The following is a 26,684-nucleotide window of genomic DNA, read 5'->3' as shown; positions in this document are numbered from 1 at the left end:
TTCATTAAGAATTTCTAGTGATCAGTTATTTGATATACTCTTGCAGAAGCTGGGCCCAAATACAGCATTAATTAGCAAAGTCCAGATTTTACCTTATGTTATTGCTGGGCTGGCTAAAGCACAAGCTGGTCAAGTAACTTTTCCCCAGGTCATGCACCAAGTCAGCTGGCAAGATGAGAATCCAGGTCCCTCTCAGCTACTAAATACTAAGTTACAATACCTGTTTTTAGCAATCTCTGCAATACAGAGACTAGGTATTGTATTAAACTGTGTTCAATTAACTTTCAACAGGCAACATGTTAGCTCTTCAGACTGTGTCAGATTCTTCCTTTTAATAATCCCTAAATGTATTACTAAAATAGTTTGTCAAATTTGTAACACTTTACAAATGTATTGATCACAAGTAAATTAAATGGTCATACCAGAAATATGTTAATGCACAACACATGGTGTTTTCAAGACTGCTTATTTAAGTTGCAAATTTGGGTTGCTATAAAATGGCATCGTTTCTTTAACATAATGTGTCTATTAGCCATCTTTCGATAAGGTAAATTGCAGTTTAAACTCTAATAGAAGGTTATTGTACCATGTACATAACACTAAATCTAGCAACAATAGCTAGAGTATTTTAAATTACTTAATGCTGCTTTAACTATAATACTGTTTTAATCTAACACTGATTATGTAAAGTAGCCACAATAACTTTTGCAAAGTGAAGCCTTTTTGAAGAAAAAGAGAATACCTTGTAAAAATCTGAATACTAGAGAGAGAAAGAGAAAATGAAAGTTAATGCAGAAATGCTCCAAATTACAGCTACCAAGCCTTAGTGAATCTAAGATGAATGTGTAATGCAGTTCCCACAACCATGGTGTCAAACTGGTTGACAGGCCAAAACCTAGAATCTGACAAAGGCAAAGATAAGGCTGCATGCAGTCTGTACAGTTGCCAGAAGACCTTGATGAATGCAAGTGCAAGTAGATCTCCCCGAGGACAAGAGGATCATCCACTGCCTATTCTTCACAAAGGCTCAGGAAAAATGCACATCTGTCAGTGCAATGCCATTTTCTATTGAAGAGTTGGGCTTACTATAATATTGGCTCTTGTATCACTTAGACCAGTTGAAGGGAGGCCAGGTATTGGCTTGGCATGTCAGATACATGGGTGAGTAGACAAATAAAACACCTGGGAGCCACAGCATTGAAGCTCATCAAACATACTGAGGTAGAACAGCAGAAGAATGTATTGATTAAGAGATGATGTCTGCCCAACAGACACAGAAGTAGCCTTTAGGGGGCAGGAGAAGACTGTAAATACAGAAGTCTTATAATTCCAAAAACCAAACATAATTTTGTCTCTAGCTGAATTAAGTTATAAGTCATCTAAATACAGTGCATTCTTTTGCCTTATGTGGTTATGTGCAGAATGATCACTATCACAAAGATTTGGACATGGGATATAATGCATAGAGATTAGATTGACACAAAGTAGGTGTGAACAGTACAAGCAACATAAATCTTTGTTTTAGCAGATGAGACATCAACTGTCTTTTTTAAAACAGTCAATTTTTTACATGAGCTTTGTTCATGAACACAGTAAGTTAATTCAGCTGGTATAGCATTTATCAAGACATGATCTAAGAATCCTGTCACTAAAGAAAAAAATTATTAAAAGCATGCATTGTAAATTGTATTGGGAGCAATGTATGCGTGTTAAACTATGGTCTCCCTCCTATTGGTACCCCTCTCCCCAAACAGCAGTTATGACAACTACAAAATGCCCTTTCTTCAGCTAGTTTGTCAGCAAACCGTATTTTTTAAAGATAATCATTTTCATAAATACTGAGCAAGTTTTCATTTAAATTTATAAACACGACCTAGAAAACTAGACTAGCAAATCTCTATAGAAATCCTTGCAATATAGATTAAAACAATAAAAAAATTCTGTAGATTTGCTTGGTAACTGGGTAATCTTTATGTTCACTCTCTAAAATCTTTCAGAATATAACTCTCTAACTCATCATGGGAGTATAAAACATTTTAAACAAAGAAAAAAAATCAAACCACTCAAACCCTGAAAAGAATTTACAAGTCAAGGATATATTATATTTCACATATTTATGAGAATCTGAATAAGTGAAAAAATCATAAGGATTTTATCTATAGTGACCAAACCAGCTTTTAAAGTTTATTTTAAACATTTCTTTTAAAATAGTATTGCATTTTAACCATCAGCAAAGAAGGATGCTATGAACTTCATATGGACTCATTTAACACTGGACACTTTCTTAAAACCAGTTTAGCATAAATGCACTCACCCCCATGCTGAAGTAGCAGTTTGCCAATTTCTACATGTCCGTTTGACAGTGCATCATGCAAAGGAGTCACCCCGTCCACTTGACTGAGCAGGTCTACCTCTGGACAACGCTGCAAAATTTCACGGACACACACTGTGCTACCATGGTTACAGGCTTCATGCAAAGGCGTCCAGCCAGCATAGTCTGAATTATAAATCAAGGGAAGTTTTAAAAGAGCAAAAGTAATAGTAAACTGTTCATAATATTATAATTCTGATTCATTAAACAGCACTACTTTCTTTCTGCTAACTAGCACCACACTTACCTTTTAATGTTTGAAGATTAATCCCATTTTAAAATAATAAAAAGAAATTCATTCAAAAACACATAGAAAATTTTTAAGACTTCACCTATGACTTAATATAAAACATGGTTGGACTTTAGTTACAGGCTAGCTTTTCATAAAACCTGTGCTTTAAGTCATGACTCCATATTATTAAAACAATTAGGATTTTCTTTAAGTATTTCTAAAAGGTGAACTTTGTATTTCAAAATGAAAATACTAAAATTATTTGGTTGGTTTAATATGTTGGTTCAGTACAGAAAATCAACATGCTTACCTTTAACATTAATGTCTGTTCCAGGAAAAGGGAGAAGCTGAATCAGTCTCTCCACTTTGTTTCTTATGCAAGCTATATGCAGGGCTGTCTCTCCTACCATAAAAAAATAATAGATTATACTACACTAGGCAAGATAGCAACTAAAGAAATAATCAACTAGGAGATCTGGCTGCATGCCAGAAAATTCAATAATGAGTAAGATTTTCCTTTGTCCTGTTTAAACACCTTTAAAAAAAAATAAATTTTTTTTAAACCCACAGAGCTTCTGTTCCGTCACAGATCCAGCAATGAAATTGTACTGCAAAAGGTTTAACAGTGGAATTATCACCCCCCAATTCAAGGTTTAAAGCTTCAATCACACTATAAAAGCACTGAATGATCACAGAACACCAAAAATACTGGGTTTTCAAGCAATAAAAGTTTAGCGTGCAGTTGCTGTCCCTTAAATTTATTCATGAACCTACGTTAAATGTATGATTCTTTTTACACAGCATTTATAGCTTAATTCAAATGAATGTTTCTGGCTAAGCACGAGTGCCTCTACACATTCAAGTATAATTCAGAATTTCAAATCCTTTAACAGATGGTTTGCTGTTTCTCAATAGGCTGTCTGACTTGGCTACCATAGCGCAGAAAGAGAGAGTGAGTCATTTAAAAAAAAAAAAAAAAACCCACAAGGGAAAAAAAAATCATCCACAGAGGTAAGGTACCATTTAAAGCTGAAACAAAGGTGACAAACTGAATAGCAAGAGACTGAACTGCTATGTATAAGTAAAGACACAGTTAATGAATACATGGTAAGAACTTCAGGCCTACTGTATGTATAAATTTGTTTTCAATAAGTGATTATATCTGAACAAAAAGCCAGATCAAAATCTTGATGCAAGCTGACTGAAGATGCAACAGCAAACAGGTTAGAAATGAAATATATATCAGAGTAATTTTCTCAATCTATACAATAGTGCCACGACAGTGTATTTTTACAATATTTAATGCACACATTAAAGTACAACTGTCAGTTCCCTACTAGTTCTTTTCAGTAGAATTTTTATTTTTATTGAGATGCTACTTGAGATTTTGGTAGAGAGATGGAGAAGATGAAGGGTTGACCATTTTCTGCCCTATTCCTCTAGTTCATTTTGCCTTTATAAAGACCGCATGCAATCATTCACATTAATTTTACTTACAGAAGCAGTAAAGGGAAAGGGCACCAATTTTTAAAATGCATGGTCTGGCTCTGTTACTGAGGAAATTTTTTTTTTTTAAACCCCAAAATGGGGTGAATTTTTTGTCCTTCATTGTTTGAGACATACACTACTGAATATAAAATCTTAAATGATGAGGGCTTTTTTTTTTTTCTGCCAATTTTACTTCAGTTCTCCCTTGAGTGTCTACATGATAGATATATTTGTATTAGAAACACTATTGGTAAGGCTCAGATTAAAAAACAAAAAACAAAACAAAAAAAACCCACCCAGTTCCAGCAAGTGATTCTGGCCAGGTATAGACTTGTGTAAAGTGCATTTTATTAAATTTGTATAGTAAGTGAGGCCTGAGTGAATTACTGCAGGGCTATTTCCTTCTAAGGTACTTGGGTTCCAGTATAGTTAAGACTAAAAGCCAAATGCATTTCATAGTCTGGGCTCAATGCCTGGAAGAAAACCGTCCATATGCTTAACACAGCTATGCAACATAGCATACTTCTCAGTCTTTGTTCACAAAATGTCTAGGACTGAAAGAGATGAAGACTGAATTATACTTTCAAATCAGAAGACGTTGATCCTACCAAGTACAGGTTGAGGTGGATTAGCAAAGTAAGACGGGCAAGACTGGAATGAGCTCACACAAGCTATACACTCTAATTTTTTTTGGGGGGGGGGGGGGGGGAGGGCGGAGGGGAATAGAGTAAGCAGCTTTATTTCACCATGTATAAAATGATTTCTCTCTCAAATGTTGAAAACAACTAATATGATACACAAGAAAGTATTTCTTGGGCTTGGGACATCACTTTAGCTCAGCATTCATCAGGGCAAGTATATCAAACCTGGAAGTACTGACTGTAACCATATGAAATTTTTAGCATAAATTAGATATACAGAATACCTTTAATATTAGTCTTATAAAAGTGCATCTCTTCATCCAAAGGGTGGCGATTCTCTTTGGTGTTTGACACCTCAACTTCTGCTTTCATCCTTAACTTCTTTGATAATGGAGGGAATTTATTGAAGATCAGTTCACTAAAAGGAAATCAAGCAATGACAAGTATATTTTTATTAAACTAATCTGTTTGGAAAATTATTAAACATATGTACATATTTAATGTTATTACAGCATGTATATACTCCATACATATAATGTGTGTTTCCAAGTTAGAGAGTCTGAAATTTAATCTTAATTAAAAACAACGAAGAGTCCGGTGGCACCTTAAAGACTAACAGATTTATTTGGGCATAAGCTTTCGTGGATACAGACTAACACGGCTACCCCTCTGATACTTAATCTTAATTGCATTTTAAAAACATTTGGCAAAGTACATACTTGTTTAAAGCAGTAATTATATGGGGATCAGACTTAAAAAAAATAATTCTGTGAATACTTACATATTTCCATTATTAATGTAAAATGCTTCCCTAGGGAAATGAACGTGCATCAATATACATATAAACCGAGAGAGGGAAAAAAACCTACCCAGATGTGTTACAAGTTTAAAATGGAGCTTTCTGCCAGTCACAGTAATTTGCAGACAACAACACAGGTCACATAAAGTTCAAGAAATGTGTCAGGTCAGAAGCTGTCCCCCAAAGCAGAATAAAACTGGTGATGTTATAGGTATTACTTACGGTAGATCAGGCAGCAGTTTGGCTTGGTTCTGCTTATCACCATTTAGCATCAGTAATGCCCTTTGAGACTCAGGGCAAAGCCACTGCCCTATTTTCTTTTTCTTCACTTTCTGCACTTTCCCAGTCTCATGCATACCTACTTCTCCTAAAGCAGGCAAATAGGAACAAACCTGTTGCAAAAATAATATGTTTGTTACAATTTTTATGACTGTGTTTAGGGAAAAAGAAGTACTGCTTAACTGGTCATTAGAAATTACAATTCATTTTCCCTCCATCTTTTGCTGCATTTACTCTACTTAAGACCGTCTCCAACCACAATCACATCACTACACCCATTACTTTAAAAAAGTTTAAGACTGTTTATACTGCTAAGGTGGGACTACTTAGGTAACAAGATACTACTCAACAGGAGTTCAGGTGGCAAAATTAGGCCAGAAATTAATACCACCCTGTGGAAGAGGGGGAAATCTCCATGAGACCAAGAAAAATTTGCAAAAGGAATGAGAATTTGCCTTATTCACTGAAAAAATGTTTCCATTTACTTTACTGTGCAATTGTCATATGAAGACTTAATAATGCTGACTATGTTATATAAACATTAGTAGAGTTTTCTTTGTGTATGTGTTGATTACACATGGTAAAGCTAGCTTGTGTGTTCATTTCTTAGCTTGTTTTGTCAGCTTACATATGTCTTTCCCCAGTGCTCTGCTTAAAGACTATTTACGGTGAACAATGCATAAAAAAGTTCCAATCTATCTTGAGTTCTTCTATATCTGAAGGCAACTGTTCTGTATAGAAGATGGACAGAAAGCTGGCTAGATTGTCGGGCTCAATGGGCAGTGATCAATGGCTCCATGTCTAGTTGGCAGCCGGTATCAAGCGGAGTGCTCCAAGGATTGGTCCCGGGGCTGGTTTTGTTCAATATCTTCATTAATGATCTGGAGGATGGCGTGGATTGCACCCTCAGCAAGTTTGCGGATGATACTAAACTGGGAGGAGTGGTAGATACACTGGAGGGTAGGTTTCAGAGTAGCAGCCGTGTTAGTCTGTATTCGCAAAAAGAAAAAGTACTAGTGGCACCTTAGAGACTAACCAATTTATTTGAGCATAAGCTTTCGTGAGCTACAGCTCACTTCATAGGGTGCATTCAGTGGAAAATACAGTGAGGTGATTTATATATACACAGAACATGAAAAAATGGGTGTTATACACACTGTAAGGAGAGTGATCGCTTAAGATGAGCTATTACCAACAGGAGAGCGGGGGGGAGGGACCTAGACAAATTAGAGGATTGGGTCAAAAGAAATCTGATGAGGTTCGGCAAGGACAAGTGCAGAGACCTGCACTTAGGACGGAAGAATCCCATGCACTGCTACACACTAGGGACTGAGTGGCTAGGCAGCAGTTCTGCAGAAAAGGACCTAGGGGTTCCAGTGGACGAGAAACTGAATATGAGTCAGTGTGCCCTTGTTGCCAAGAAGGCTAACGGCATTTGGGGCTGTATAAGTAGGAGCATTGCCAGCAGATTGAGGAACGTGATCGTTCCCCTCTATTTGGCATTGGTGAGGCCTCATCTGGAGTACTGTGTCCAGTTTTGGGCCCCACGCTACAAGAAGGATATGGAAAAATTGGAAAACGTCCAGCGGAGGGCAACAAAAATGGGGGCTGGAGCACATGACTTATGAGGAGAGACTGAGGGAACTGGGATTATTTAGTCTGCAGAAGAGAAGAATGAGGGGGGGGGGATTTGATAGCTGCTTTCAATTACCTGAAAGGGGGTTCCAAAGAGGATGGATCTAGACTGTTCTCAATGGTACCAGATGATAGAACAAGGAGTAATAGTCTCAAGTTGCAGTGGGGGAGGTTTAGGTTGGATATTAAGAAAAACGTTTTCACTAGGAGGGTGGTGAAGCACTGGAATGGGTTACCTAGGGAGGTGGTGGAATCTCCTTCCTTAGAGGTTTTAATCTTTTGGCTGGGATGATTTAGTTGGGGATTTGAAGACAGTCTTAACATTCCATACCCAAGCACCAGAAATTGTGATGTGAAGGTAGCAACTTTGACAGAAGCAGAAGATGGAACATTAACAGAAGAAAATTTAGATGGAACACTGCTGTTCTGAATCATGAAACAAAGTTGTGTTTGGGAATAATATAGTGGATAGAATTGCCTTTTTTCAGTATTTACTTTATCACACAAAATTGGGCATATTCCTACACCTGGAATTTAATATTGCAATGAAAAAGGATTATTTTTAATGTTTTTCACTTTATCTGTTGGTGTAGGCTGCCACCTTAACAAGACAGTTGTCACTAAGAATTGCTTCGTAAGAAAAAAAACATATCCATATTTGAACTATGATCTCATATCTGTGCCAGGATAAACCCAAACCTAATATTATTTTTCATTTAAACGCTTTGGATTCTCCAAGGATGGAATGCGACACAGGCAATGCATATCTCCTCTAACTGTGGTGTAGGACAAGGAGAAGGCAAATAAGTAAAAATTATTGGTTTCCAGAATTCCATCTCATTAGTCGGTTAGTCATATTACATTCCAAAATGTAGTTCAGTATCAAACAGTACAAATGCTACTTACTATTTTGTGAAGAGAAAGAGGTTTGGCAGAAATAGTAATGTTCCTCCGTAAACATAAATTTTTAAAGACTGCCTCTGCAACAAACATTTGAAGCCAGAGAGATGGTATGGAACAAATGAACATTTTTAATTCCTGTGTTGAAAAGTCTAGGTTGGGGAAAAATTAAACAGACAGACAAATAAATAAAAGATAGATACATGAGCCATATCAAAGGCGGCGAAATCATAGTTCATGCCCCTGCTGGATTTCTTTCCTTACTACTGCTAATTCATAAATTAAATGATTAAAACTGCCAATTTACAAACAACATATAATCCAGTAGCTAACAAGCATAATTTTTGTGACACCGCTCATCAGGTTTTAAAAAGTGAATCTGCTTAAAATATTAAATCCATCATTTTTAAATAAAAGACTATCTCTGATACAATCTGCATAACTGTTATGCTAAGATTTTTGAAAAGGAAAGTATTTATTCAAGGAAGTTACACTAGTGATAAAATCTTCAAAATTTCAGATGGGACAATAGAATACCATCCATATTAAAAAAAAAAAAAAAAAAAAAGAGTATGAAACATTAGCCAAGAAGGCATATAACAAAAGCAACATGGTGCAGTAGCAAATCCTGGATGAATGCTATGCTGTCATGATGCTGACACATATGTTAATGGTATTCAATATCAAGAACGTCCAATGATTGTAACAAAAGGTGGAGATAGAGGCTGACTCCCCTCCCCCAAACATGCTCAACATTGTTTATAACCAAATCTTTTATCACCTGTTTTTACAAATTTCATATTCCATATGAAGGCATTTAGAACACTTTCCCTCCTCCCCCAAATTAATAAATTAAATGCTACATTTGAATACAATGTGTATTTGGTTAAAGTAACAAGGTTTTCTGTTAAGTTCAGTATTTTGAGGGTATGTCTACACGGTGATTAAAAAAAAAAACAAAACCCAGCACCGACTCTCAGAGCCCAGGTCAGCTGACTCGGGTTCATGAAGCTTGGGTTGCAGGGCTATAAAATTGCCCTGGAGACACTCAGACTTGGGCTGGAGCCTGGGTTCTGAGACCCTCTGACTTCATGGGGTCTGAGATCCTGAGCTCCAGCCCAAACTCAAATGTCTACACTACAATTTTATAACCCACAGCCTAAGCCTCATGAGCCCAAGTCGGCCGACCTGGACCAGCTGCTACAGGTCTTTTATTGCAATGTAAACGTATCCTCAGTTTTTGTGTAAGGGATCTTCATTAGAAGAAGGCAAGTAGATTTAGAACAGAAATGCCTTTCCTGGATTACTTCCTTTCTGGAAATGGCCTTTTCCCAGTTATGAGATTTTTGGGAAGCCTGCAGGCAGCTCAGACTTGTCTGTGAAGCTCCAGGATTTTGCCATACTCTTTCTGCAGCGTCTCTAGAGGATTACATCCAAAGTTGTACATCCAAAGTGGAAACACTATGGGCCGGATCCCGGATCTTTCCACTGTCAGCCAGCCAGCATCTATACTTCAGGATGCAGGGACCATGGATTCAGATGAACCATTTGATCATGCTTCTGTGATTTTGCCTCTGGCTGGGGAAGTAACTGTATTGGAGGATAGATTCTTTAGCTCTGAGTACCAGAACTGTCTCAGTCATGCTGGAGCTTCCAGGATTATTCTAACAGAGTCCTGCCTGAGCTTCCTGAGAACTCTCAGGATTAATGGAATTGGAGAGTCATCTTACATCAGGTCTAGGGATCATGTGACTATAAATTTATTGGATCCCTAACTTTGTCCCCTCTGGAGCAGAACTTTTGACACCTATTCTTTTTGGGAATAAAAAAAATGAGTAAAACCACTTTCCTGGTATTCTTAAGGAACTTCTTCCACTGCTCCAAAGTTTAGAAGTGACTGCACATCCTGATGTAACACATCGTTGTTAGAGGAGTCCTTGAAAAATGATGAGGATGGGTTGGGTGGAGGGTCTGGAAAAAAACAACATGAAAAAGATCAAGCCTCCATCACAGCAGAGGCAAAGTTCTTTCACTGTGTACAGGAGTATAGATCCCTAAAGATCACGTTGTGGCATGCGAGTCCTTCAGAAAGTATAAGAGTTCATATTCTTCAGGTGGGAGATGTTCAATTCTTACTTGAACTTCTTTAGGGATTCCTGAAGAGTGGAGCCACAAGGATCTCGTCACAGCAACTGAAGTCACCAGAGATCTAGAGGCTGTATCCACAGCATCAAGGGCTGCTTGGAGGGATGTGCATGCTAGAAGCTGATCTTCAGCAATAAGAGAGTAAGTTCTTCTCTGTTGTCCTGAAATGAGAATTTAACCATAGAACCCAATTCACATAATCATAATTTGCCAACAGGTATTGGTAGTTGGCAATTCTCATTTAGAGGACTGTTGTGAAATAATTTTTTGTCCAAATTTAATTTTTGGGAGTTCTTTCTCTTCTGGTGTCACCTTTCATTGGCTTCGTCTCGACCTCTCATTAGCCACAGTGACAATTAATGATCCCACTATGGAGTATGTATAAAATTGCTCGAAAACCTAGGAAAGAACCTCAAGTGCCGGTCTCCTCTCTTCAAAGTTGATGACAGGGAGGCAGGCATCTGGCAGAGCAATTTAGACAGCTCTAAAAGTCCCTTATGATGAGTATTGCAAGACTTCCAGGAATCAAAGTGTGGATGATATTCCAGAGCTTGAGTGATTTTTTTCCCCTGGACTATGTCCACGGTAATCTCCAATGTGGCAGTCATTATATGTAACATGTCCTGGAATATCTTGTAGTCATGTCTTTTAGATGTCTTGGAAACTACAGCTTTATCTGAGGATGAAAACGATATGTGAGCTGGGGCAGGATGGTTCTCTGCTTGAAAATTCTTCATCAGAGCCATGATAAAATGGTTACTAACCTTCCTTAACTGTTGTTCTTTGAGATGTGTTGCTCATGTCCATTCCAATGTAGGTATGTGCTTGCTCCGAGCACTGCTGCCAGAAAGTATTCCCTCAGTGGTACCAGTCAGGTCAGCTCTGGTGCCCCCTGAAGTCACGCTTTCATGATGATGGTATAAAGGGCCCTACCGATCCGCCACTTCCTCAGTTCCTTCTTGCCAGCTAACTTTAACAGAGGGGCAGGAAGAGGGGGTTTGGAATAGACATGAGCAACACATCTCGAAGAACAGTTATGGAAGGTTAGTGACCCTTTTTCTTTGAGTGCTTGCTCGTGTTAATTCTAATGTAGGTGACTTCCAAGCAGATGTAGGGGAAAGGTCTGGAGTTCATTGACAAGCAGACTGTAGCACTGCTCTGCCAAACTCAGCCTCATCTCTAACCTCCTGAGTGATGGCATAGCGAGACGCAAAAGTGTGGACCGAAGACCATGTTGCCGATCTACAGTTGTCCTTGATAGGGACATATACCACAAATGCAACTGAAGATGCTTGTGCCCTTGTAGTACATGTGGTCAGAACTGGAGCAGGGACCTTCGCCAGGCTGTAGCATATGTGGATACAGGAAGTGATCCACGATGAGATTCTCTGGGCTGAGACTGGGAGACCCTTCATCCAGTCTGCAACATCCACAAAAAGTTGAGTAGTTTTCCAAAACGATTTAGTCCTGTGTAGAAGGCCAGTGTGTATCTGACATCTAGTGAGTAAAGTTCCTACTCCTGTTTTTGGCATGCAGTTTTGGATAGAAGACCAGAAGGAATATGTCCTGGTTACTATGGAACTGTGAAACCATCTTCAGGAGGAAGGCTGGTTGAGGATGCAGCTGGACCTTGTCCTTGAAGAATCCCATGTACGGAGGTTCCGAAGTAAGGACCCTAATCTAGGAGACCCTTCTAACTGAAGTTGTGTCCACCAGGAAGGCCACGTTCCAGGACAAGTAGAGCAGAAGACACGTTGCCAATGGCTCGAATGGGGAACCCATGAGTCTCGACAATACCAGGTTGAGATCCCAGGGTGGGAGTGATTGACATACCTGGAGGCATATTCTGTTAAACCCTTGAGAAACAGACTGCAGATTGGTTTTCAAAGACAGATAGGCCCTTCACCCACAGGTGACACACCAAAACTGCATACAGGTGGACTCTAATCAATGACACCGATAGCCCTTGCGGATTCAGGTGTAGCAAGTAGTCCAGAATGAAAGGCACTGATGACCACGTGGATGAGACACCTTTCTGCGCCGACCAGATCAAGAATCTTTCCCACTTTTCCAGGTACGTAGCTCTAGTGGATGGCTTTCTGCTCCCTAAAAGAACTTAAACTTTCCGGCACTTGGGGCGAGCACACACCTACATTGCAATGGACATGAACAAGCACTTGAATAATAATCTGTTTAGAGCTGGCAGAGGAACATATTGAGCTGGTGGTAAAGCCCCCTTGTGAGGTGGAAAAAGGAATCTAGCCCAGGATTAGGAAGATGACACTGGTCTTCTGGTGTGGTGTATTCCACACAGGGCCCAGTAGGGTCAGAAATATTGATATGCATAACAGAACTACTGGCTAGGTAAGGGGTGGAGGGTTTTGGGTTTGTGGAACACTGGTCCACTCTTTATGGGGAGAAGAGGCTGTATAGCTTGGTGGCTTCCATCTCAGTAGAAGGGGGACCAGTCTCTTTTGGGAAAAGCTAGCTAGAGTATTCAGGAGGGCATTAAGCAAATAGCAAAAGGGAAGGGTAAAAAGAGGGACGATAAGAGCACTTAGCACAATATTGAGAAGTTGAGAACAAAATTAATCAAGGAACCAAAGCACATGAAGAGAAGAAATTTTTTGAATTGCCTATACACCAATACTAGGAGTCTGGATAACAAACAAATGAGCAATCTGAATTCCTCTTATGAGCATAAATGTGATCTAGTTGATATAACTAAAACCAATGGGATGATTAACCATGACTGGGATGTTAAAAATCAATGGTTATAGCCTATTTAGGAAGGATTGAGTGTGCAAAAGTTCCCCTGTGGGTCCAGGGACAGAATAGGCCCACTGCTCCTCCTGCATGTCGTAAGAGGCGACTAAAAGGGGGAGAGGGATGGGCTTAGCCAAGTTAGAAATTTGCCCAAGACACACCATATGATGAGCAAGTCAACGATGTCCATACCGAATTGATCGCAGCCCGGGCTAATAATGACCGTACCATCTGTCTCCCACCGGGGCAGATGGGACAAGTATACTTCTGATGTTACCCCAACAAAGAGGATCCATGGAAGAGATAACATCACCATAGCCACGTGGAATGTAAGGACATGGAGACAAATAGGGAGGTTGAAACAACTCACATACGAAATGGAACAATACACCTGGCACCTCCTAGGAATCTCTGAGGTCAGATGGAAGAACTTTGGAGAGGCACTAACAGAAGGTGGCCATGTACTCTAATACAGTGGAGAGGACAAATATGTCAATGGTGTAGAATTTCTTGTGCATAAAGAGATCAAGAATTCAGTATTAGGATGCTGCCCAATGTCCAGCAGGCTTATTTACATCCGTCTAAAGGCAGTACTGTTTAATATCACAGTGGTAAAGAGTCCCTACAACAGACTATGACAATCAGCTCCAAGACACCATCGATAAGGTACACAAGAAAGATATCCTGATTGTACAAGGAGGTTGGAATGCTAAAGTGGATACTGTACAGGCAGATTGGCGAGATTATTGTGGCCCTTTCTGTAATGCGGTAATGAATGAGAGAGGATTGAGACGTTTGGAGTTTGCCAGCTATAACAATCTGGTTCTTGCAAACACATTAAGCATCCAGACAATCAACATGGCACAAACTTTGTAGTCTACATCACAGCCAGATAGACTACATCATCATGCAAAACTGATTTCATTTTGGGATTAACAGAGCTAAAACAAGGAGTTTCCCCGGTGCGGATATTGGAAGTGAGCATGACCTTGTGATGCTAAATTTATGCCTGTGGCTAAGGAAAATAGTCAGGCCAAAATTCACCAGAACCAAGTTTGATTTAGAAAGACTCCGAGACCAAAACACTGGAGAGTCATTTCAAGTGATGATCGGTGGAAAATTTGCCCCGCGCTGCTTGCTCTAGAGGAAGACGTAGAAACAATGACCAACAATTTCAATGCTGTAATGAATGAGGCAGCAACGGACATCCTTGGGAAAACATCGTAAGAAGACAAAAACCATGGGTCACAAATGAAATACTACAAATGTGCGACATTAGAAGAGAACTTAAGAGAGAGACAAGAACAGCACTGAGGGAGCTGATAAATACAGAGTGATTGGCAGAAAGATCAAGAAAGGAATGAAAATGGCCAAAGAGATATGGATTGAAAAGCAATGTTCTAAAATTAGAGAGTGTATCAATAATAAAAATAGCAAACGAGCCTCCCAGGTTGTACAAGATCTGACAAAGGAGAGATGGATCAAAGCTAATGTAATCTAAGACAAAGAAGGGAATAGTCTTACAGAAGAAAGGGACATCAATAGTGGACAAACTACTGCTCTGATCTATATAACCACCAGACAAATGGAAATTCTAGTGTCTTAGACAGCCCAGATTCAATAGAGGAGGAGTAGGACTTTCTAATACTACACGAAGAAGGGGAGACAGCTGTGAAATCACTCAAGAATGGAAAGGCTACAGGTATTGACAACATCCCAGCCAAATTGATGAAATTCGGAGGAGAAACAGTAATAGATGTACTCACCAAGATCTGCAACAAGATCTGGCAGACAGATAAGTGGCCCTCCACATGGACACAGTCACTAATCATTACTCTGCCAAAGAAAGGCAACCTGCAATTGTGTCAAAATGTTGAAAGTCATAGTGAACAGATTGAAGCCACAAGCAGACAATATCATTGCTGAACAACAGGCTGGCTTTCCTACTGGAAGTACCACCACAGAACGGATTTTCAACCTTCGTGTTCTAGGTGAGAAGTACTTATAACATCAGCAGGACATCCACCATATCTTTGTTGACTTCAAAAAGGCACTTGACAGAGTATGGCACAAAACTCTCTGGGGAACCATGAAGAAGTACAATGTTGGTCGTAAGCTTATTTTTACCATTAAACAACTGTACGCCAAGGCCAGCAGTGCAGTTCTTGTCAATGGCACAATAGGAGAGTGGTTTTGCACCACTGTTGGAGTCTGGCAAGGCTCCCTTCTTTCGCCCACACTGTTCAACGTCTACTCGGAGCGCATAATGACTGATGCCCTAGATCACATATGCAGTCAGCATTTGGGGGTGAACAATCTCAAATCTTCAGTTTGCTGATGACATTGATGGCATGGCAGGCAGTGAAGATGAACTTGCCAACCTTGTGAAATGATTGGATGAAACCTCCGCAAAATACGGTATGGAAATCAGTACAGAGAAAACCAACCTGATGACAAACAAACATGATGGGATCAGCTCACATATCACTGTCAGTGGACACGAGCGGGAGCCAGTGAAACAGTTCAAGTATTTGGGGGCAATCATCACTGATAAAGGATCCAAGGCAGAAATTCGTGCAAGAACTGTGCAAACAGCAGCAGCAGCGGCAAAGCTAAAGCCAATTTGGAGGAATAAGAATATCTCCCTGGAATCGAAACTGAAACTGATGCACACATTGGTCATCTCCATCTTTCAGTATGCGTGCGAGCCACGGACCCTTATGGCAGAACTTGAACAGAAAATACAGGTAGTAGAGATGAGATACTTCGGTAAAATCCTGGGCATTTCCTACTTCGACCATGTCACTAATGAAGAGGTCCACAACATCATCACCCAATGCGCTGGGTCATAAGAAGACCTCCTGATGACCGTGAAGAAGTGCAAGCTGAAGTAGTAAGGCCATGTAACAAGATCATCTGGCCTATCCAAGATCATCCTCCAAGGGACAGTACAGGGGAAGAGAAGAAGAGGTAGACAGAAGAAGAGATGGACTGATAACATAGAAGAGTGGACAGGAATGGACTTTGCGGATATTCAAGCATTGACACACAATCATCAGGGGTGGAGACAATTGGTTGATTGCTCATCAGTGATGGTGCCCCAACGACCAATGCGGTTATGGGAGTGATGATGATGATGAGTGGGCAAAAGGGGAAGGAGAGTAGCACTCTACGTCAAAAATGGCATTACCCATTTCCGAGTCACTGATAACTAAGGCTAAGATTTAGTCAGGGGTATTTTTAGTAAAAGTCATGGATGTTAGGGGGCTTACTCCTTCACCCACTTACTTCCCCTGGTCCTTCTCGCATGAACAGAGAGCAACAATACCCAAAGTCCAAAGGTGCAAAGAATTTGATGTTTATTGGGGTGAACTTCCAGCAAGCATGATTCCAGTTTCCTTCCTTAGTGTCCCCCTTCCCAGCTCTGACACCACAGAGCCTTACTCCTGTATCCCTGTTCCCATTTCCCCCTTTAGCAAAACATGATTCCAATTTCCCCACCCCCATTCCCCGTTCCCATTTCTCCCCCACACACCCACCCAATCACTTCCTGATTGACTGCAGACTATATAGTAAAACTTGAGTTCTGCTTAGCTATACCTTAACCAATCATTTTACTGAAATTTAACAAACCAATCCTAACATATTGTAACATGATTATGTAACCAATTATATCCCACCACCTTAATTAGTTTACACCCAGCAAAACTGATTATACAGCAGACAGAAACAATCACAGAACCAGACAGAGATTATACAGACAAACAATGGGGAAATGGGGACTACAGTGATAGAACAAACACAGAAATGAGGATTTCACATCCCAGCTATTGATAAGTGAGTTCTTGCCAGACAGGATGCTATCAAACTAAGTTTCCTTTTACATCTTCTAGGCACTTCCCTTTCTCTGGAGGCGATAGGCATTATCAGGACAGGACTGTATTCCTAACAACCCAATAGCACCTTCATTCAATGTGACTAGCTTGGAATGTGAGGAGGTGACCGGTCGCTTCCCAGCTTATGGCTGCCTCTGCTGCTTAGCCAAAGGCCTTAACCTAAGAACAGGGCCTCAGACTGTCACAGTAAGAGAAGGACCTTACACTGGCAGACAGTGATTTTGATTCTTTTCAGAGGAACAGCCGTGTTAGTCTGTATTCGCAAAAAGAAAAGGAGTACTTGTGGCACCTTAGAGACTAACCAATTTATTTGAGCATGAGCTTTCGTGAGCCACAGCTCACTTCATCAGATGTTTACCGTGGAAACTGCAGCAGACTTTATATACACACAGAGAATATGAAACAATACCTCCTCCCACCCCACTGTCCTGCTGGTAATAGCTTATCTAAAGTGATCAACAGGTGGGCCATTTCCAGCACAAATCCAGGTTTTCTCACCCTCCACCCCCCCACACAAATTCACTCTCCTGCTGGTGCTAGCCCATCCAAAGTGACAACTCTTTACATAATCAAGTCGGGCTATTTCCTGCATAGATCCAGGTTTTCTCACATCCCCCCCACCCCCATACACACACAAACTCACTCTCCTGCTGGTAATAGCTCATCTAAACTGACCACTCTCCAAGTTTAAATCCAAGTTAAACCAGAACATCTGGGGGGGGGGGGTAGGAAAAAACAAGAGGAAACAGGCTACCTTGCATAATGACTTAGCCACTCCCAGTCTCTATTTAAGCCTAAATTAATAGTATCCAATTTGCAAATGAATTCCAATTCAGCAGTTTCTCGCTGGAGTCTGGATTTGAAGTTTTTTTGTTTTAAGATAGCGACCTTCATGTCTGTGATTGCGTGACCAGAGAGATTGAAGTGTTCTCCGACTGGTTTATGAATGTTATAATTCTTGACATCTGATTTGTGTCCATTAAAGAACCAACCTTCCACACAAACTTCCTCATGGCTGGATTTTACTAAAACTAGACAAGCCATTTACAATGCACACTTTGCTTCTCTACAAAAGAAAAAGGACACTAAACTTTCTAAACTACTACATGCTACAAGGGGCCACAGCAATGGTTCCCTCACCCCACCTAGCAATATTGTTAACCTATCCAACTATACTCTCAGCCCAGCAGAAGCAGCTGTTCTATCTCGGGGCCTCTCCTTCTGCCCCTCCACCCCCACGAACATGATACAGTTCTGTGGTGACCTAGAATCCTATTTTCGACGTCTCCGTCTCAAGGAATATTTCCAAAATACCTCTGAACAACATACTAATCCACAGAGGTCTCCCTGCCAACACTACAGAAAGAGGGATTCTAGATGGACTCCTCCTGAAGGTCGAAACAGCAGACTGGACTTCTACATAGAGTGCTTCCGCCGACGTGCACGGGCTGAAATTGTGGAAAAGCAGCATCACTTGCCCCATAACCTCAGCCATGCGGAACGCAATGCCATCCACAGCCTCAGAAACAACTCTGACATCATAATCAAAAAGGCTGACAAAGGAGGTGCTGTTGTCATCATGAATAGGTCGGAATATGAACAGGAGGCTGCTAGGCAGCTCTCCAACACGAGTTTCTACAAGCCATTACCCTATGATCCCACTGAGAGTTACCAAAAGCAACTACAGCATTTGCTCAAGAAACTTCCTGAAAAAGCACAAGATCAAATCCGCACAGACACACCCCTGGAACCCCGACCTGGGATATTCTATCTACTACCCAAGATCCATAAACCTGGAAATCCTGGGCGCCCCATCATCTCAGGCATTGGCACCCTGACAGCAGGATTGTCTGGCTATGTAGACTCCCTCCTCAGGCCCTACGCTACCAGCACTCCCAGCTACCTTCGAGACACCACTGACTTCCTGAGGAAACTTCAATCCATCGATGATCTTCCTGATAACACCATCCTGGCTACTATGGATGTAGAAGCCCTCTACACCAACATTCCACACAAAGATGGACTACAGGCCGTCAGGAACACTATCCCCGATAATGTCACGGCTAACCTGGTGGCTGAACTTTGTGACTTTGTCCTTACCCATAACTATTTCACATTTGGGGACAATGTATACCTTCAGATCAGCGGCACTGCTATGGGTACCCGCATGGCCCCACAGTATGCCAACATTTTTATGGCTGATTTAGAACAACGCTTCCTCAGCTCTCGTCCCCTAAAGCCCCTACTCTACTTGCGCTATATTGATGACATCTTCATCATCTGGACCCATGGAAAAGAAGCCCTTGAGGAATTCCACCATGATTTCAACAATTTCCATCCCACCACCAACCTCAGCCTGGTCCAGTCCACACAAGAGATCCACTTCCTGGACACTACAGTGCTAATAAACAATGGCCACATAAACACCACCCTATACCGGAAACCTACTGACCGCTATTCCTACCTGCATGCCTCCAGCTTTCACCCTGACCATACCACACGATCCATCATCTACAGCCAAGCTCTGCGATACAACCGCATTTGCTCCAACCCCTCAGACAGAGACAAACACCTACAAGATCTCTGTCAAGCTTTCTTACAACTACAATACCCACCTGCAGAAGTAAAGAAACAGATTGATAGAGCCAGAAGAGTTCCCAGAAGTTACCTACTACAGGACAGGCCTAACAAAGAAAATAACAGAACGCCACTAGCGGTCACCTTCAGCCCCCAACTAAAACCCCTCCAACGCATTATTAAGGATCTACAACCTATCCTAAAGGATGACCCAACACTCTCACAAGTCTTGGGAGACAGGCCAGTCCTTGCCTACAGACAGCCCCGCAACCTGAAGCAAATACTCACCAACAACCACATACCACACAACAGAACCACTAACCCAGGAACTTATCCTTGCAACAAAGCCCGTTGCCAATTGTGCCCACATATCTATTCAGGGGACACCATCACAGGGCCTAATAACATCAGCCACACTATCAGAGGCTCGTTCACCTGCACATCCACCAGTGTGATATATGCCATCATGTGCCAGCAATGCCCCTCTGCCATGTTCATTGGTCAAACTGGACAGTCTCTACGTAAAAGAATAAATGGACACAAATCAGATGTCAAGAATTATAACATTCATAAACCAGTCGGAGAACACTTCAATCTCTCTGGTCACGCAATCACAGACATGAAGGTCGCTATCTTAAAACAAAAAAACTTCAAATCCAGACTCCAGCGAGAAACTGCTGAATTGGAATTCATTTGCAAATTGGATACTATTAATTTAGGCTTAAATAGAGACTGGGAGTGGCTAAGTCATTATGCAAGGTAGCCTGTTTCCTCTTGTTTTTTCCTACCCCCCCCCCCCCCCCAGATGTTCTGGTTTAACTTGGATTTAAACTTGGAGAGTGGTCAGTTTAGATGAGCTATTACCAGCAGGAGAGTGAGTTTGTGTGTGTATGGGGGTGGGGGGGATGTGAGAAAACCTGGATCTATGCAGGAAATAGCCCGACTTGATTATGTAAAGAGTTGTCACTTTGGATGGGCTAGCACCAGCAGGAGAGTGAATTTGTGGGGGGGGGTGGAGGGTGAGAAAACCTGGATTTGTGCTGGAAATGGCCCACCTGTTGATCACTTTAGATAAGCTATTACCAGCAGGACAGTGGGGTGGGAGGAGGTATTGTTTCATATTCTCTGTGTGTATATAAAGTCTGCTGCAGTTTCCACGGTACACATCTGATGAAGTGAGCTGTGGCTCACGAAAGCTCATGCTCAAATAAATTGGTTAGTCTCTAAGGTGCCACAAGTACTCCTTTTCTTTTTGATTCTTTTATACCTCTATAACTAGCCAAGTGATAAGAATACACCTAAATTCTTAGAGTATAGGCCTTTACACACAGGCCTGAATATCTATATCCTAACACTGGACAGGTAATGGGCAATAAACAAAAAATCATGGCCTGGGACCCGTCCATGACTTTTACTAATAAATACCTCTGACTAAAACTTAGCAGCTCCTGGGGTCCCAGATACTGCTGCTCTGGGGGCCCCCAGGACACTGCTGCTGTGGTGGTGCGGGGGCCAACAGCTAGCCCCTGAGCTGGCAACAGGGGCTGACTGCTCCCAGCCATCCCTGCTTGGGTGCTCCCCAGGACCGCTGCTGGGGCGCTCCCCAGGGTCAGCTACTCTCACAGCCCAGAGATCAGCCGCATCGGCCATTGCAGCTCTGAAAGTCATGGAGGTCACGGAAAATCATGGAATCCGTGACTTCTGCGACCTCCATGACAGAATCACAGCCTTACTGATAACTAGAAGAAAATGATCCTGAATGCTTATGGAGCAATGTGCTAACAGATAAAGCATAAGATAAGGTATTAGCTGGTGTCTGCTACAGACCACCAAATCACACTAGGAAACAGGATGACCACTTCCTTATGCAACTATTTATAATGCATGATCATGGGGGTTTTCAGTTTGGAAACTGGAGTTCTCACGCTGCCAGTACTAAGACAACCTTGCAATTTTTAAACATTATAGATGACAATTTCCTAACCCAAAAAGTGTTGCAGACAACATGAGAGAATTCTGTATTAGACCTTTTCTTAATAAATAAATAGGAACTGATCACAGAACTAAAAATTTATGGTAGCTTATGTACAAGTGATCATGACTTGATCACATTTATGATGTGCTATAATATAATATAATATAATATCAAGGAGCACTGGACATGAGAATTCAAAGTGATTTTCAAATTTGTTGAAAAAAAGTCTTTGGTCAGTGAGGAGGGTCCAGTTTGCTGAGTCTCAAGAGCTGAAGGAATAATCTGACCTAACAGAGGTGTCCCTAGTGGAGTCCCAGCAGATATGGGGGATGATGAGATCCCAGTAAACCTTCCAGGTTCTGAGCCTCTTCCTAGGCTAACAGCATTTGTAGCACAGCTCCCATTCTGCAATTCAAGAGGGATTTTAACAAGAGTTGGAGCCTGATGAAAAAACCTGTCCAGCACAAATCTGCCTATTAAATTTTGGCCCTTGCATCAGTTAATAGACTGAAGAATCAAACATTACCCCTTTTATATTTTAAAATATCTATAAAATGAGGTTGCACAGGCATAATGAAAGGCAAAATAGTTTAAACAGGAAACTTAAATTAGGATTTTAATATCTGAGACTAACATTTAAAAGAGAGTATAAAATGTATCCCAGACACTCACCATCACATGAAATGGCAATGTAATTTGCCAGGTCATCTGCCACTTGATGCAACACGTTTCTGTCCATCATGAAGCCTGAAAGAATCCAATATTCTACTACAGTTCCAAGAATTCCAGTTAGCAGCATAGCTACTTCATCTTTGAAGACCTAAAACAGAATATGTAGTATTTGTAGAATAGCCTTATGAAATACCAAAAACCCCAAAACAAAACGATAATGGTTTGGTAAAAGCAGCAACAACAAAGATCCACTCTGCTGACAATTAACTTTCTCAAAGACTTTACTTTCTCCAGCTCCAGGGCTAACTCTTGCAGGTAGGTTAATATGATTAACATGCCATTAATTATAAGTCAATTGAACACTCAGAAGAAAGTGCTTTACAGTATTTAAAAACAAACACATGCAAAATGAGATCAATACTTAAAGTCACACACAAGAGAGGCTTAGTTAAATCTGGGTTTAAATAAATGATTTCAAGTTGTGCATTTACTTCAATTAAGCTGTTTATTTACTTTTACAGAAATCTTCCTCCCTTGTTGCTCATTAAAATTATTTTTTCCAAAGATATCATCAAATATAAGTTTAAAGCTAAATTATGACGAGACATGGATTTGCTAGAGGCAGGTGAAGATGTAAAGAGGTCCTTTGCTCCGCAGAACACAAGTGCAGGAGACAGGCAAACTCTGTCTCCTAGCATTTTGGAATGGGGAACTTTCTTAGTACTGTCAATAATTCTACCCAGCCCAATGGGGGCATGTTTGGGAGGAATGGAGATGGAGATACAAGCCTTATCCCTTCCCTCCATACCTGCTATAGAGGACTAGGCATGGGGAAAAGAATAAGCTTCAGCTTTTTAAAAACGTGTACCCAATATTTTTACAAATCTTGAATGTAGTGCTCAGGAGGCATTGTGACTTGTGAGGTCTTATTACCTATTCACTAATGTTAAGGTACCCAAGGTTCCACCTCTCCCTCATCAATCCTTAGCAGTGAAAAACAAAGTTTAGCTCTTTGACTGAAGCTCCAGCCCACATATTGTATATTAAATCTCGCATCATACTACATGTGAGATCTGGTGCAAGAAACCGTACTGAACAAAATAGCACAGTTTCATCTCCTTTAAGAAGTTCTCTCTCATGTTTTCAACCTGAAAAAATGATGGTCATTTTGTGCAACAAAATTATGAACTGGGACCATTTTTATGTTAGTATATCAATTACACCAAGTTACGTCTAATTACCAGTTACGTCTGATATTTCTCTGAGACCAAAGTCTAGTTGAGGATCAAATTTTTATTAGAAACGATTCTCTTAGCAGAATTAGAAAGCACCAATGACTGAGAAAGTACAAGTTTCATAAATCAGACGGAGATTTATGAAAGAATAATAGAGACTATGGGACAAATCAGACTTAAGGTATCTCTAAACCAATTCTGGAATACACACACACAGTCCATATATCGAATACACAAGGACAGTCTCCACTTAGAACTCAGTAAAATGAAGAAAAACTAATACTTTACTTAAGATGGAGTGAGAAATTTTATTTAAAAAAAAAAAAAAGAGTGAGGAAGGTAGAATTGAGGAGATTAGTTGGGCAGGGGAAGGGTAAAAAAGAGTGGCACACTTTTTCCCTGCTTGATATACGTATTTTTAAACATTCCTAAGAGAGTCAGGAATAGAAAGCAGAAGAGATTAACAGAACTTAAATTTGTTTTGTTATAATGCACTTTTAAGAGCCAGCAGTGCGCAAACTTTTCCAGTCACACCCCCTCTTATCATTAATGGAATCTGTCTGCATGCTGCTCCCTCCCTGCCCATCTGTGGGGGCTGGTCCAGGCCCTGCCGTGCACCCCCCTCCCTCTCAACATTCCTCCTGAGGGGCCCAGACCCCTAGGGGGATGCGCCCTGCAGTTTGTGGACCACTGAGATAAGCAGAATTACTGCAGAGAGATTAAGTGATTTGCCCAAGGTCACGTAAGTAGTCTGGGGTATATCTAGGAATAGAGCCAGATATTCTGTTTCCTTCTCCTGTTCCTCAGCCACCTCTCCATCCTACTTGTTCCCTGATTTTTCTTTCTGGCAAAGGTTGTAGGTATCTTGAAGTATAAGAGGGGATAACAGCTGCTTATAGAGCAAAATGCAACGGATGGGGCCAGCAATGAAAGGGGACAGCCCCAGCAGTGAGGGAGGGAGGGAGACACTCGCTGATGAGGGACACCAGGTAGCTTCTCCCACCTCCCCTTGGAGTCTCTAGCACCCACTAACCAGTTGGGGTGGGGGAAGGGTGCTGATTGGCCAGCTCTCTCACCACTCCAGGGATTTAATCTAGAGCAGAGACCACATGGAGCCACTTTTGGCACTGTTCCAGAAACCTGCTTATAGAGCATATGTTAATGGTGTTCTACAAAACAGATATCAAAGAGCTGCAGAGCAATTTAGCAGATGCACAAATTGGAGCTACAACTCCTCCACAATTAAGTATCTCACCTCTGTGCACTGCCAAGGAAAGCCTACTGTATTCTCAGATTCTTGATAATGAAATTTACTGCTATGATGTCAGCTGGCAGGACTGGCATACGTTCAGTTGGCTGACGTGATAAAACAACATTTGCATAAACTAAGCACTTCTGTTTAGTTAATGATTTGAAGAGAATGCTTCAATGCTACATATAAAGAAAATGGTATCCTAACCCACTAAAACTAATGCCTATGAAAATGCATGAAATTATTTTAAATGAAAATTGCCAAAAAATAGTAGTGATATATACTTTAATGAAAAAGTATGTGTATAAAAAAGTCTCAGTTAACTTCTACATTAAATATGGAAATTACTATCATGCATGGCAACAATCACTATGCAACTATATAGCTCCTATTTATTAACCATAATAGAAAACTTCAAACCAAAGTATTAAAATAATCTATACTGCTATTGTACTGCTATACTGTATTGATAGAGCCAGAAGAGTTCCCAGAAGTTACCTATACCGGAAACCTACTGACCGCTATTCCTACCTGCATGCCTCCAGCTTTCACCCTGACCACACCACACGATCCATCGTCCACAGCCAAGCTCTGCGATACAACCGCATTTGCTCCAACCCCTCAGACAGAGACAAACACCTACAAGATCTCTGTCAAGCTTTCTTACAACTACAATACCCACCTGCAGAAGTAAAGAAACAGATTGATAGAGCCAGAAGAGTTCCCAGAAGTTACCTACTACAGGACAGGCCTAACAAAGAAAATAACAGAACGCCACTAGCGGTCACCTTCAGCCCCCAACTAAAACCCCTCCAACGCATTATTAAGGATCTACAACCTATCCTAAAGGATGACCCAACACTCTCACAAGTCTTGGGAGACAGGCCAGTCCTTGCCTACAGACAGCCCCGCAACCTGAAGCAAATACTCACCAACAACCAAATACCACACAACAGAACCACTAACCCAGGAACTTATCCTTGCAACAAAGCCCGTTGCCAATTGTGCCCACATATCTATTCAGGGGACACCATCACAGGGCCTAATAACATCAGCCACACTATCAGAGGCTCGTTCACCTGCACATCCACCAATGTGATATATGCCATCATGTGCCAGCAATGCCCCTCTGCCATGTACATTGGTCAAACTGGACAGTCTCTACGTAAAAGAATAAATGGACACAAATCAGATGTCAAGAATTATAACATTCATAAACCAGTCGGAGAACACTTCAATCTCTCTGGTCACGCAATCACAGACATGAAGGTCGCTATCTTAAAACAAAAAAACTTCAAATCCAGACTCCAGCGAGAAACTGCTGAATTGGAATTCATTTGCAAATTGGATACTATTAATTTAGGCTTAAATAGAGACTGGGAGTGGCTAAGTCATTATGCAAGGTAGCCTGTTTCCTCTTGTTTTTTCCTACCCCCCCCCCCCCCCCAGATGTTCTGGTTTAACTTGGATTTAAACTTGGAGAGTGGTCAGTTTAGATGAGCTATTACCAGCAGGAGAGTGAGTTTGTGTGTGTATGGGGGTGGGGGGGATGTGAGAAAACCTGGATCTATGCAGGAAATAGCCCGACTTGATTATGTAAAGAGTTGTCACTTTGGATGGGCTAGCACCAGCAGGAGAGTGAATTTGTGTGGGGGGGTGGAGGGTGAGAAAACCTGGATTTGTGCTGGAAATGGCCCACCTGATGATCACTTTAGATAAGCTATTACCAGCAGGACAGTGGGGTGGGAGGAGGTATTGTTTCATATTCTCTGTGTATATATAAAGTCTGCTGCAGTTTCCACGGTATGCATCTGATGAAGT

At 41.0% G+C, this 26,684-nt stretch overlaps 1 protein-coding gene across 4 annotated transcripts in view; it reads right to left on the bottom strand.

The window, feature by feature from the left end:
- The window catches only part of SLF1 (SMC5/6 complex localization factor 1), a 77,229-nt gene that overhangs the window by 7,565 nt on the left and 42,980 nt on the right, over positions 1-26,684 (bottom strand). For 3 of the 4 annotated variants that reach the window (XM_048849286.2, XM_048849288.2, XM_075128577.1), the window contains 7 exons: positions 22,377-22,524; positions 8,352-8,497; positions 5,754-5,923; positions 5,017-5,150; positions 2,914-3,006; positions 2,315-2,497; positions 743-760 (listed from right to left, as the gene is read on the bottom strand). In XM_048849286.2, the coding sequence (XP_048705243.1) occupies positions 743-760; positions 2,315-2,497; positions 2,914-3,006; positions 5,017-5,150; positions 5,754-5,923; positions 8,352-8,497; positions 22,377-22,524 (892 nt within the window). The remainder of the gene's footprint in view (positions 1-742; positions 761-2,314; positions 2,498-2,913; positions 3,007-5,016; positions 5,151-5,753; positions 5,924-8,351; positions 8,498-22,376; positions 22,525-26,684) is intronic. The other variant, XM_048849287.2, reaches the window with a different exon arrangement.

Source organism: Caretta caretta, chromosome 5 (genome assembly GCF_965140235.1).
Source record: "Caretta caretta isolate rCarCar2 chromosome 5, rCarCar1.hap1, whole genome shotgun sequence".
NCBI classification, from domain to species: Eukaryota; Metazoa; Chordata; order Testudines; family Cheloniidae; genus Caretta; species Caretta caretta.
This window is presented reverse-complemented; position numbering and strand designations above follow the sequence as displayed.